General features: G+C 43.6%; 1 protein-coding gene across 2 annotated transcripts in view; it reads right to left on the bottom strand.

Moving 5' to 3' along the window:
* The window catches only part of LOC109877800 (ephrin type-A receptor 6-like), a 204830-nt gene extending 190075 nt beyond the window's left edge, over window positions 1-14755 (bottom strand). The window contains exon 1 of one of the 2 annotated variants that reach the window (XM_031805585.1): window positions 13938-14755. In XM_031805585.1, the coding sequence (XP_031661445.1) occupies window positions 13938-14016 (79 nt within the window). In that variant the 5' untranslated portion in view covers window positions 14017-14755. The remainder of the gene's footprint in view (window positions 1-13937) is intronic. The other variant, XM_031805584.1, reaches the window with a different exon arrangement.
* Between the last annotated feature and the right edge of the window lie 316 nt (window positions 14756-15071).

Genomic DNA, 15071 nt, shown 5'->3' with positions numbered 1-15071 from the left:
TACGGATTGAAAATGGCAGATTTGGTCCTGATAAGCGCCTGAATTGGAAATCAGTGGATGTACAGTAATATGCTATAAAATGACACCAGAGCTCAGGCTCTGCGTTTCACAGCGCTGTATGGGTTTTGATTGACAGCTGTTTTGAACTTGCACATTGCACGCAACAAGAAGTTGCCCCCATCCCTTCCGCTAATTAGTCAACTTTTGCACATTCTTTGTTGTCCGAGTGAGCGAAATGCTGTAACTTAAAAGGACTCAATGTATTTGAAAGATGAGGTGTTAAGGATTATAATAAATACTTGTTTGTTGTCATACAAGCCGAACAACCTTGAGTCCAAATCTGCACTTCACATTTCCATTTCCTAAAACTGTCATATACAGTCCCAATGTTTATGATCACAATGTTTGATGTGCAGTTACAAGATGACATGGCGTCATACCAGTGGAGACTCAGAGGAGGAAGGGGAGGAGCATCCTCCTCAGTGAATTTCATAAAAATAATACAACTTTAAGAAATTTAACCATTTTAGATAAAACAATACTAAATATATTCCTGTCACCAAATAATTGATTAAAACACTGTTTTGCAACGAAGGCCTACGGAATGGGGATAAACATACCTGAATTTATCCAATAGAAACTCTTGTTTGGAACTGTCGGATTAATGATTGCACCGTAGATCAGCTAGATGCCGGCAAGAGTGTGCAAGGTGGTATTGAATGTGTCACTTTCTACCTTGATTATTCAAATTTCTCTCTCTACCTGTGCACCTACGTTGTAAACTTTGTCGTGACTTTACTTTCATTAATCTGATGACTGTTACTTATCTAATCAACTTTGTTTAATTGTTACCAAATTAAATTAATTATGTAACAATTAACTCAATAGGAATTTGGGTCACCACGAGAGAGGTTGTTTAAAGATTCACCATCTCCCAAGTTAAACTCTAAAAAGGTCTTTACCTATCACATCCATAAAACATAAAACAGTCAACTTATTAATAATAACCCCATATCATAATTCTGAACAGTCGTAACCTCCTTGGATCTGCAAAAACCCCAGCCTTACTTATGATTCAGTACTACACACATTGGTTGAATTATTTATTTACTAGCTAACTAAATGGTAACACAGAACAAATATACACACTTAATACAATAGGAAAAGGTCCCTAGTGGACTGACACAATATGGTGGATTTTTACACAATGACATGGAAAGGGGGAGAAAGAGAGACACTTATTGCTGATACATTTTAGAAAAACTATTCTCACAGTAATCATATAGTTTGCACTCGAACCGCTGCCCATTTGGAGTAAGATTAATGTATTTACGTGTGAATGCTTTCGTTTGCCGTTTAACTCTGTCGAAACCAGTCCTTCTTAGGAGGGTTGTTGGCCTCTCCGCGGCACGCTTGTCAGGCTCTGATTGTCCAAAAGGGGTCGTTGTTGTTCACTCTGGTAGATGCTACTTAGAAGATAGGCTAGCCAGCCATGTCGACGGTTCCCATTGGTGACGAGTAGTAGAATACGGTGATTTGAGAAGAGTAGTAGGGTGGTAGTAGGGTGGTTTTCTCCAAATCGTCTTGGTATTCAGGGTTCAAACCACTCTGGACATGAGCTTCAGCTCTACTCACCTCTCTGGTCTGGGAGGTGAGTTTATTTTCTTCACCTCATGTTGAGGTTCAAAGTTCCAACCATTTCAAACGTGTAGCTACCACTTCACGCTTTTCTGGTCTAATGTTAATTTCTTTACCAATCCTTTTATGCACTCTGAGAGACAAGGACAGTTCCGTCAGGCTGAGACGCTCTTTGACCTCTCTCGGGGCGTGGCTAGTTACTGTGCACAGTTTATAGGAGACAATTTCTCCTATGGCTCCTAAAATCACATCCTTATCTTAACAAACATAGTTTCATGATTTTTATATTTCAAATACAACGTTAAGGATGGAGACTTCATACATGTAGTGAATATAATTTAAGTTAGTATATATTTATAACATTTTTAATGGCATCACAAAATAACAACCCATATGACATTAGTTTACTATAGCTCACCACTGACCATTCCCCACGTTTTTAGTAATAGTAGTACTATTTTCCCAGTATTTGCTTTAGAACATGTTACAGTTTCGACAGGAAACCTCTATGTAGACGAAGCACATTCCTCTGTGAGATTTTGAAGAGGGAGACCCTAGATCTCCTCTCCTTTAATTTACAACAGGGTGTGAGCTGTCAAACCGGCCCAGTTCCCTCCTCCCCTCTTCTGTGGGTGAGAGAAAGTCAGGTTACTTTCATCCGTTGCCAAGCTGATCTGACATTCGGATTCTAACAGGACAGTCATGACAACTTTCATTCATAGGCTAGGTTGTAGCAACCTCATGATGTGTATAGGGAAAATGTGAGTATCATGTAGTTGCCTAAACGTATTGGTGTTACATTGAGCTGGGTGAATGGAATATGAATGACAGTCATGCAATATGCTGTAATAGAAGTAAGGCCATGCTCATAAAAAAGATCATCCTCCCTCATCTTAAACATCATCGACCGCCACTGTGTCATACCCTGGATTGCTCTGAACGGTATGAGCCTGTTTGCGTTATTGTGAAGAAAATGTTCCACAGAACACACAACATAAAATGAATGTTTCTCAGAATTGCCTTGTGAAAGCCTAACACTGTAAGATCATATTTTAGAACTTAGAACTCATGTTGACAATAGAACAAGCTTTCAAATTATGCCCACCTGACCCAGATTGCGATTTATCATGGGCCGTTTTTGGATTGCGTAAATAACAACAATTTTGTGATGGCGGGGATGCAGGGTTGGGTTTGAAACAAAACAATTACAGGTGTGCTTGCTCTAGGTCCTCAATGGCACAGCTAGGAAAGCTCATAAAAGCACATTATAGTTGAAGACTCTTCTTTGAGTCACAAATCTGCATTGAAATGACTTACTGTAGGAACTGTGCAGACGTTGGAGAGGTGTGTGGAGACACCAGTTAGTTCTCTCACTCAAACCCTTGTCATTTTCTTGTCTTATGTTGCACCTAACCCACATTTTCCAGGAATATTCTTATCATGTTATTGAATGTATCCAGTCTTTTCAGATTTCATTAACAAATGCGGCGAAAAGTACAGTAAATGTAAAATGCACATAAAATCAAGTGTAATGTTTGGATTCAGTCTTGTGTCATGTGACCTGTTGTCCTCAACTGTGGTCTAATAATTTCCCCATAATAAGTGAATATTTATAATGCTATTTCTGACTAATGTTGACACCAACATGGCGGATATCTGTTTGGCTTGATTTGTAGTCTCAGCACCGTACTCAGATTATGCTTTCTCCGTAAAGTTTTAAAAAAATCTGACACAGCGGTGGCATTACGGAGAAGTTTATCCAAAGTTTCATGTATAATAGTTGTATCTATTATAAATGTTTATTATGAGTATTTCTGTGAATTAATGTGGCTCTCTGAAAAATCACAGCATGTTTTGGAACTACTGAACATAATACGCCAATGTAAAATTAGATTTTTGGATATAAATATTCAATTTATCGAACAAGACATGTATTGTGTAACATGAAGTCCTATGAGTGTCATCTGATGAAGATCATCAAAGGTTAGGTATTAATTTTATCTATATTTCTGCTTTTTGTGACATCTCTTTGGCTGGGAAAATCGCTGTGTTTTTCTGTGACTTGGTGGTGACCTAACATAATCGTTTGTGGAGCTTTCACTGTAAAGCCTTTTTGAAATCAGACACTGTGGCTGGACTAATGAGAATTGTATCTTTAAAATGGTGCCTAATACTTGTATGTTTGAGAAATTTGATTTGAGATTTCTGTTGATTGAATTTGGCGCCCTGCAATTTCATTGGCTGTTGGCGATGGGTTCCGCTAGGTTAAACAAATGAAATGCTAGTCTCATCAGCCTTCCCTGAGTGCTCATTCACATATATGAAATAAAGAGATGGAAGTGGAGGAGGATGAGGAGATGGAGGAGGAGGAGGAGTGGGGTATATCAGAACCTGTTGGGAACATATTGATGACATAGGAAGTCCAGCTGGGCTACTGTATATTAATGGTAACAATGGTACAGTATGATAATGGAAAAGCTGCTATGTACACAGCTTAGCTGTACTAAATGAAAGCTATACTATACTATACTATGAAATGCAGCACTATACTGTATGCAGCAGAGTAGGGTAGGAGCAAAAGCCTGCACATCCAGTTCAGTATCTCTCCAGGAGGAGGGCTGGACACTTCATATGTACAGCATGTATAAGTGAAAGAATGGTCAAAACAAGCCATACTGCTGCTAATGAAATGTCAGTGTTTCAAGTAAAGAAATAACAACAAATAAACAGTTTATTCCTAACCTTTATAATACCAATATAGAAATGTCATAATATAAATACATACTGTACACACTGATATCACAAGGAGAAACACAGGACGACAATGTTACTGGAGAGCACAGAGAGAGAGAGAGAGAGAGAGAGAGAGAGAGAGAAGAGAGAGAGAGAAGAGAGAGGACAGAGAGAGGAGAGGGAGAGAAAGTGTGTGAGAGGAGGTGTGTGAGAGGAGGTGTGTGAGAGGAAGAGAAAAAGAGAAGGAGAGAAATGCTATGTCTTATGAGCACAACTTCCTAGGTGAACTCCTTCTCTTCATTTCTTTATTGTTCAGGGACAGGGTGATACCTCAATACACTGCAAAGCAATGAGCCTTAAGGAAAGCTCTATATAAATGCAAATAAAAACACTAAATAATGCAAATCTCATAATTTTTTCTAACTTTTTAGCAGGAAGTTGTTTGTTAGTTCACAGCAAAAACACTGTAGTCTGGCAGCTAATTCATCAATAGTGGACTAAAAACCACTTTTCCTTGCTGCTTGCCCTGGCGTTTTAGCCCAGGAGAAGGCCTATCTAAAGGGCTCTACACACTACGCTAACAGAGCTTTGTTTGCGTCACACTCTGCTTAGTTCTACGTACATTGTGCGGCTGGATTTTTGGAACGGACCTTGTATGATGCTCTGTTACTACTCGTGTAGCGTGTGTAGTGCCATTAATTAACAGTGTAACACAGTGATGTTGATGGACACTATTATAACAAGCTGGTCAACAGGAGAACAACTGGGGACAGGACTAATTACGCTAGGAATCAATGCTTTCCTAACCACTGGCACGGTTTGTTTGTGTGTGTGTGTGTGTGTGTGTGTAGAAAATCTATTTCTCATTCAGTGTAAATCTATACTTAACCACTGGCCTTATTCATCACACTTTCTGCAACTCAACCCTACAATGATCTCAACCCCATCTCAGTGTTACCACAAACCGACTGCTCTTAGCTTTGCCTGGTCTGACTGGTAGCTCTTGAAAGCCAGGCCTTGAATTTTATGATTCTCCCCTGAGGCCTATCTAGCATGTGCCATGTACTACACCAGGGCAGATGGTAGCGCGAAGCTGGATAATGGCATAGGAGTTCAAGATTGTATTCATAAATGTTTGGAATGTTTTATTCCCCTCTTCTGTACAGTTATGCATTATGAAAATATGTTCATGTGTGTTTCTGCGTGTATGTGCGTCTGTCTGTGTCTGCGTGTCATTTGTGTGTGTGTGTGTTTTATAACAGCCTCTCTCTCGGTGTAGTGTAGTTTATTCCCAGTAGCCAGTGGGAAATGTAGGACCCTGCCTAGAGCAGCAGTGTTCCCAGAGGACTTCTAGTGGGGTATTAATAGAACATTACAGGGCCTGCTTATGAATCTGTTTTCTAGCATGGAAACGCTGATCCCTGGGGCCTGTCTGCTAAACCAGGTGTGTGGAGTGACATTAGTGGATCCGTCTAGGATCCCTTTCCCATCCCTAACCATTAATCAGTTAACCCTCACCTTAACCATTCACTTTGGCAGTAAATGTCAGCTGTAGTAGAACATTTTGAGAGATGAAAAGAGACGTGCGGAAATTGATTTGGTTGTATAAACAAAGCACTGTGATCAAATGATAGGAAGTGAGTATCTACAGCACAGACAAGCTGACAGGAGTATCTACAGCACAGACAAGCTGACAGGAGTATGTACAGCACAGACAGGAGTATCTACAGCAGAAAGGAGTATCTACAGCACAGACAAGCTGACAGGAGTATCTACAGCTGACAGGAGTATCTACAGCACAGACAAGCTAACAAGAGTATCTACAGCTGACAGGAGTATCTACAGCACAGACAAGCTAACAGGAGTATCTACAGCTGACAGGAGTATCTACAGCACAGACAAGCTGACAGGAGTATCTCTCCAGCTGACAGGAGTATCTACAGCTGACAGGAGTATCTACAGCACAGACAAGCTGACAGGAGTATCTACAGCACAGACAAGCTGATGGGAGTATCTACAGCACAGACAAGCTGACGGGAGTATCTACAGCACAGACAAGCTGACAGGAGTATCTACAGCACAGACAAGCTGACAGGAGTATCTACAGCACAGACAAGCTGACAGGAGTATCTACAGCTGACAGGAGTATCTACAGCACAGACAAGCTGACAGGAGTATCTTCAGCACAGACAAGCTAACAGGAGTATCTACAGCTGACAGGAGTATCTACAGCTGACAGGAATATCTACAGCACAGACAAGCTGACAGGAGTATCTACAGCTGACAGGAGTATCTACAGCACAGACAAGCTAACAGGAGTATCTACAGCTGACAGGAGTATCTACAGCACAGACAAGCTGACAGGAGTATCTACAGCTGACAGGAGTATCTACAGCACAGACAAGCTGACGGGAGTATCTACAGCACAGACAAGCTGACAGGAGTATCTACAGCACAGACAAGCTGACAGGAGTATCTACAGCACAGACAAGCTGACAGGAGTATCTACAGCACAGACAAGCTGACAGGAGTATCTACAGCACAGACAAGCTGACAGGAGTATCTACAGCACAGACAAGCTGACAGGAGTATCTACAGCTGACAGGAGTATCTACAGCACAGACAAGCTGACAGGAGTATCTACAGCACAGACAGGAGTATCTACAGCACAGAAAAGCTGACAGGAGTATCTACAGCACAGACAGGAGTATCTACAGCACAGACAAGCTGACAGGAGTATGTACAGCAGAGACAAGCTGACAGGAGTATCTACAGCACAGACAAGCTGACAGGAGTATCTACAGCACAGACAAGCTGACGGGAGTATCTACAGCCCAGACAAGCTGATGGGAGTATCTACAGCACAGACAAGCTGATGGGAGTATCTACAGCACAGACAAGCTGACGGGAGTATCTACAGCACAGACAAGCTGACGGGAGTATCTACAACACAGACAAGCTGACGGGAGTATCTACAACACAGACAAGCTGATGGGAGTATCTACAGCACAGACAAGCAGACAGGAGTATCTACAACACAGACAAGCTGATGGGAGTATCTACAGCAAAGACAAGCTGATGGGAGTATCTACAACACAGACAAGCAGACAGGAGTATCTACAGCACAGACAAGCTGACAGGAGTATCTACAGCTGACAGGAGTATCTACAGCACAGACAAGCTGACAGGAGTATCTACAGCACAGACAAGCTGACAGGAGTATCTACAGCTGACAGGAGTATCTACAGCACAGACAAGCTGACAGGAGTATCTACAGCACAGACAAGCTGACAGGAGTATCTACAGTACAGACAAGCTGACAGGAGTATCTACAGCACAGACAAGCTGACAGGAGTATCTACAGCACAGACAAGCTGACAGGAGTATCTACAGCTGACAGGAGTATCTACAGCACAGACAAGCTGACAGGAGTATCTACAGCTGACAGGAGTATCTACAGCACAGACAAGCTGACAGGAGTATCTACAGCACAGACAAGCTGACAGGAGTATCTACAGCACAGAAAAGCTGACAGGAGTATCTACAGCACAGACAGGAGTATCTACAGCACAGACAGGAGTATCTACAGCACAGACAGGAGTATCTACAGCACAGACAAACTGACAGGAGTATCTACAGCACAGACAAGCTGACAGGAGTATCTACAGCACAGACAAGCTGACAGGAGTATCTACAGCACAGACAAGCTGACAGGAGTATCTACAGCACAGACAAGCTGACAGGAGTATCTACAGCACAGACAAGCTGACAGGAGTATCTACAGCACAGACAAGCTGACAGGAGTATCTACAGCACAGACAAGCTGACAGGAGTATCTACAGCACAGACAAGCTGACGGGAGTATCTACAGCACAGACAAGCTGACGGGAGTATCTACAACACAGACAAGCTGATGGGAGTATCTACAACACAGACAAGCTGATGGGAGTATCTACAGCACAGACAAGCTGACAGGAGTATCTACAACACAGACAAGCTGACAGGAGTATCTACAGCACAGACAAGCTGACAGGAGTATCTACAGCAAAGACAAGCTGATGGGAGTATCTACATCACAGACAAGCAGACAGGAGTATCTACAACACAGACAAGCTGATGGGAGTATCTACAGCACAGACAAGCTGATGGGAGTATCTACAGCACAGACAGGAGTATCTACAGCACAGACAAGCTGACAGGAGTATCTTCAGCACAGACAAGCAGACAGGAGTATCTACAACACAGACAAGCTGATGGGAGTATCTACAACACAGACAAGCTGATGGGAGTATCTACAACACAGACAGGAGTATCTACAGCACAGACAGGAGTATCTACAGCACAGGCAGGAGTATCTACAGCACAGACAAGCTGACAGGAGTATCTACAGCACAGACAAGCTGACAGGAGTATCTACAGCACAGACAAGCTGACAGGAGTATCTACAGCAGACAAGCTGATGGGAGTATCTACAGCACAGACAGGAATATCTACAGCACAGACAGGAGTATCTACAGCACAGACAGGAGTATCTACAGCACAGACAAGCTGACGGGAGTATCTACAGCACAGACAAGCTGATGGGAGTATCTACAGCACAGACAAGCTGACAGGAGTATCTACAGCACAGACAAGCTGACAGGAGTATCTACAGCACAGACAAGCTGACAGGAGTATCTACAGCACAGACAAGCTGACAGGAGTATCTACAGCAGAGACAAGCTGACAGGAGTATCTACAGCTGACAGGAGTATCTACAGCACAGACAAGCTGACGGGAGTATCTACAGCACAGACAGGCTGACGGAAGTATCTACAGCACAGACAAGCTGACAGGAGTATCTACAGCTGACAGGAGTATCTACAGCACAGACAAGCTGACAGGAGTATCTACAGCTGACAGGAGTATCTACAGCACAGACAAGCTGACAGGAGTATCTACAGCACAGACAAGCTGACAGGAGTATCAACAGCTGCCAGGAGTATCAACAGCTGCCAGGAGTATCAACAGCTGACAGGAGTATCAACAGCTGACAGGAGTATCTACAGCTGACAGAAGTATCTACAGCACAGACAAGCTGACAGGAGTATCAACAGCAGACAGGAGTATCTACAGCACAGACAAGCTGACGGGAGTATCTACAGCACAGACAAGCTGACAGGAGTATCAACAGCTGCCAGGAGTATCAACAGCTGCCAGGAGTATCAACAGCTGACAGGAGTATCAACAGCTGACAGGAGTATCAACAGCTGACAGGAGTATCTACAGCTGACAGGAGTATCTACAGCACAGACAAGCTGACAGGAGTATCTACAGCACAGACAAGCTGACAGGAGTATCAACAGCTGCCAGGAGTATCAACAGCTGCCAGGAGTATCAACAGCTGACAGGAGTATCAACAGCTGACAGGAGTATCTACAGCTGACAGAAGTATCTACAGCACAGACAAGCTGACAGGAGTATCAACAGCAGACAGGAGTATCTACAGCTCAGACAAGCTGACGGGAGTATCTACAGCACAGACAAGCTGACAGGAGTATCAACAGCTGCCAGGAGTATCAACAGCTGCCAGGAGTATCAACAGCTGACAGGAGTATCAACAGCTGACAGGAGTATCAACAGCTGACAGGAGTATCTACAGCTGACAGGAGTATCTACAGCACAGACAGGCTAACAGGAGTATCTACAGCACAGACTGGCTAACAGGAGTATCTACAGCACAGACAGGCTAACAGGAGTATCTACAGCACAGACAGGCTAACAGGAGTATCTACAGCACAGACAGGCTAACAGGAGTATCTACAGCACAGACAGGCTAACAGGAGTATCTACAGCACAGACAGGCTAACAGGAGTATCTACAGCACAGACAGGCTAACAGGAGTATCTACAGCACAGACAGGCTAACAGGAGTATCTACAGCACAGACAGGCTAACAGGAGTATCTACAGCACAGACAGGCTAACAGGAGTATCTACAGCACAGACAGGCTAACAGGAGTATCTACAGCACAGACAGGCTAACAGGAGTATCTACAGCACAGACAGGCTAACAGGAGTATCTACAGCACAGACAGGCTAACAGGAGTATCTACAGCACAGACAGGCTAACAGGAGTATCTACAGCACAGACAGGCTAACAGGAGTATCTACAGCACAGACAGGCTAACAGGAGTATCTACAGCACAGACAGGCTAACAGGAGTATCTACAGCACAGACAGGCTAACAGGAGTATCTACAACATAGACAGGCTAACAGGAGTATCTACAGCACAGACTGGCTAACAGGAGTATCTACAACATAGACAGGCTAACAGGAGTATCTACAACATAGACAGGCTAACAGGAGTATCTACAGCTGACAGGAGTATCTACAGCTAACAGGAGTATCTACAACACAGACAGGCTAACAGGAGTATCTACAACATAGACAGGCTAACAGGAGTATCTACAGCTGACAGGAGTATCTACAGCTAACAGGAGTATCTACAGCTAACAGGCGTATCTACAACACAGACAGGCTAACAGGAGTATCTACAGCTAACAGGAGTATCTACAGTTCAGACAGGCTAACAGGAGTATCTACAGCTAACAGGAGTATCTACAACACAGACAGGCTAACAGGAGTATCTACAGCTAACAGGAGTATCTACAGTTCAGACAAGCTGAGAGGTCGGGAGCCACTTTGCTCCTACTCCTTCAAGATAAATCAGAGAACTATTTATCAACTTAATGTCAGAACTGTGGCCAAGCAAGTCAGAAGTAGAAGCTAATTAGATCAGATATTAGCACCATGAGATACGTTAAGGTCTTTTAATGAGAATTTACCACAGAGTAGCAGATGAAGCATCACTGTGAGGGGCAGTTACAGTTGAGATTTGTCCAGAATAGAAAGATTGTGTGCAGAATGCAGAGGCTTCATAACACGGTTTGACCCTGAATGACAGTTACACGACAGGCTTGGCACAGGCAGGACAGAGACTTGTAGCAACCTTTCATTAGAGGGCCGTTCACTGACACATCAGGGTTGGATGGTCATAGTGTTAGAACAAGAGGAATGTACAGTATGTGTGTCAAACAGAGGAGAAGCCATCAACAGACCATCTACCCATTCACTACCAGACCACATATCACTCCTCGACCCTAATCACAGATCTAAGACCCGTTTATGGTATACCCTATCCAAACATTACCATTTACGTAAATATTTCGGACAATGTTAAGTTAGTTTTCCATCTTCCGCCTTGATTCCATGCAGAGCCAGCTGCAGGTGGCGCCACTGAGACAGGCTTTGATGAATGCACTGACAACACAACTTTATCAAGGATGGGGTTTAGTAGTTTGGGATGGAGACCTGTCCTTATGGAGACCTGTCCTTATGGAGACCTGTCCTTATGGAGACAAACTGCTCAAATAAGATCAGATCAAATGGGAATTAAATGTCCTTGTGGGGATATTTGTCTTGTTTTAATGAGAGATTGGAGGGGTGTCTGGGCCCAGCAGCATAGCAGGAGCCAGTGAACCATGGAATCTCCTGCCTCATTTAAAAGGATCAACACTTTAGTTTGGGGACATTGTACAACAATAGCACAACAGTGGACTGAAATTATTCTCAGAATCTCTGCAATTTATTTAATTTAGCCAATCCTTATTAACTAAGCCCTACTACACAAACACTGCCAAGTTTCAGATTTCTCTATACAGTACTCACTGTTATTGTTCTTTCAGTGGGAGTTTTGCTGGCGCTGTATTGGTTTTTTGGCAGCCTAGCTGTTAAAACAAAGATAACTCTTTACATCCCCGCAGAACACCAGTGTTGGTGTGGGGGATTGTCTGACATGCTGCATTCAGCTTCTCCCAGCCAGGGAGGAGGACACTGATTGGTTTTCATTGTTCTCCTCTCAGCTGACATCAAGCCCAATTCTGCCTGTGAAATCCCCAATCTACGGCGCTCGGCTTCACCCGGTTCAAAGCAATATACAACATTTGACACATGGGTTTTAAAAGCATAATGCCGTTTGTCTAGCAGAGTAAAAACAACATTGTAGAACTGTATTCTGATGAAGTGTGACATGTCTTAAGGCCTCTAATCCAACTACAACAGGTGAGAAACACACATCCATCTGGATGCCACAAATACACTCAGGCACACTCAAACACCTACCCACACACACAGCACTACTCAGACACACCCAAACAGCCCCACTCAGGCACACTCAAACACCTACCCACACACACAGCCCCACTCAGCCCCACTCAGGCACACCCAAACAGCCCCACTCAGGCACACCCAAACAGCCCCACTCAGGCACACCCAAACACCCACCCACACAGCCCCACTCAGGCACACCCACCCCCACACACCCCAGAAGTCAATGTGAGAGACACCATAGGGCTGACTGGAAAGCTGACACACCACTCATCAACTCAATCATCATTCAATCTGTGACAGCAGCACAAACACACACTGGGGCTTTTATGTAGCACCTGCCTGGGTGAAGAGGGAGTAGTTTCCCTTTTATTGAACTGGGAGAACAATAACATATAACCTAGGGGCCACATCCCTGTGTCCCTGTAGAATCAATAGGACTATTTTAAACCTGAGGGATAGCACGCACACACACACACACACGAGAGCTTCTATAACCACATTCAGCAGCTGAGCAGAGACAAAGACAACATCATATCAACAGATAAAGTAAATAGATTCACCTCTAAAGGCAACCAAAGGGTGATTTCATTATCTGGTGTGATTCATATTGGGTTTGCAGTAATGCAGCAGGTCAGTGTAGCAGAATGGAACAGTAATGGGATCCAAAAGCCTGCTGAGGGCTCAATTCACCTGAGACAATCAATCTGCCTGGACCAAGGAATCGGTATAGTTTCAAGGTATAGTATGGCCTCAAATAAATGTTTAACCTCAGTCTCTACTAAATTAAATCAAGCCACTGCTTTTACAAATAACTGGGCTTATTTTTGACTGGATAAGTATTGTCAATTTGTGAATCTCATGTGAAACCATGTATTGTTCTTGTAATTGAAGGACGTAGATAAGCAGCCTAACTGATTTGCCACCCCAGGTTATCAACTTCTCACCGTCCTGCCTGCGTCCGTTGCGCAGAACAAAAGGGCTCTGTGCGTTATTTACGGTTAGTTTGTGGACCTCCCAGTCTTTTTTACAACACAAGATGAACGGTTGATTAGTCGTCAGTTCATTGATTCAAAATCAAATTGCGTGCTATTTTCAAGCTATTATAAACGCAGACACGCATTTGGACAAACACGCGTGCTGGTCTCGATGAAGAATGTAGGGCTATGGACGTATGTATTGACCGTGCCTAATGTAGGCTGACATTAAGTACATATAGGCTATTGATCATCTGTAATCTTTGATTTAGGCTACTGTGTTCTGGCTACATTTTGGCGCGGGTGGAATGAGGAAAGCATCTGCGACACACGTTTCACAAGTGTGACAGCTTTTATCCGATAAATAAATATGTCAAGTAATTAAGGATAATATTAAACTTTTAAGTGTTCTCCAAAGTCAGGCGCAGATAAAATCTCTAACCTTGATTGCCGTGGCTGGAAGGAGTGAAGACAATCCGCAGAAAGAGGAAAACAAGGCAGAGTTTTTCTCCTAATGTCATTGCTGTACCATCCACAGGCTGCCCAGCACCGCGCCGAGCAGGAGACTATCCAAGAGAAGAAACCTGGTCACAAAGTGCCTTTAGATTCCAAGCGAAGCGTCTTTCCTCTCCCCAGACCCTCCTCACATCCAGTCCCCGCTGGAAAGCGCTGACAGACGACTGTACTGGAAGAAATCCGTCGCATGACCCGGCGGAGAGCTGAGGAAGGTTGGTGAAGTTCACACCGCGGCAGAAACTAACATCAAGACTAAATGTAGGCTCACAGTATTCATAGAGCAATGCTCAACGACTAAATACTAGATCATGAAAACTTTGCGTTCCGCGTCGGAGCCTACTGTATTTCACTGTTTTGACAGTGAATTAGACATCTAATCAAATATTCCTCATCAGCTGCATTATCTTATTTCCTAGTTTCATCCAAGTGCATGCGTGATTCCTTCATGGGGGAAATAGAAGACGCCAGGATGTGGTTCGTGACCGAAAGTTCCGAACTTCAAGTGGCGCGGTATCAGTTGGTCAGTGTGAGCACGCGTAGTGCCTCTGTAGCCCGTTCTGTGCCAGCATGTACTGACTGCTGCAGCAGACAACGGTAAAACTCCCGTTAACGACAGAGTGGAGAGGAAGACAGCATCTGTGCAGGGCGCCCGGCGCTAGAGGGTGTTAGCTGACAACACAACGGCAGTGTGCATGGCAGCCAGCAAATTGTGTGTTATCCAGCTGGGCATCAGCATTTCTTCAGATTATCGATGGCCAGTGGTGTTACTGCTATTCCAGGTAGATTTGGATTGCAAATTATCTCTGTGGAAGGAATTTTAATATGCAATATAATGTGAAGCTTAGGCCTATCCTAAATGGCAAATAAATATATATATTCCCCCATTTTAAACGACATTAGCTATGCCCAGGCCTACAACCTTTTCACATTTGCAAAATCAATGTAGAAGGTCGGAGCACTAATTTTCACAGTAGGTTACTTTAATGTAGGCTTACCGTAAATGTACTGTAAAAGTGACTTCAAGTTTATAATTTAAATTGTTCATTTGGAAAACATTGAA

This window comes from Oncorhynchus kisutch, linkage group LG26, assembly GCF_002021735.2.
Source record: "Oncorhynchus kisutch isolate 150728-3 linkage group LG26, Okis_V2, whole genome shotgun sequence".
Taxonomy (NCBI): domain Eukaryota; kingdom Metazoa; phylum Chordata; class Actinopteri; order Salmoniformes; family Salmonidae; genus Oncorhynchus; species Oncorhynchus kisutch.
The sequence above is the reverse complement of the archived record's forward strand: the minus strand, read 5'-3'. Positions and strand labels throughout refer to the sequence as shown.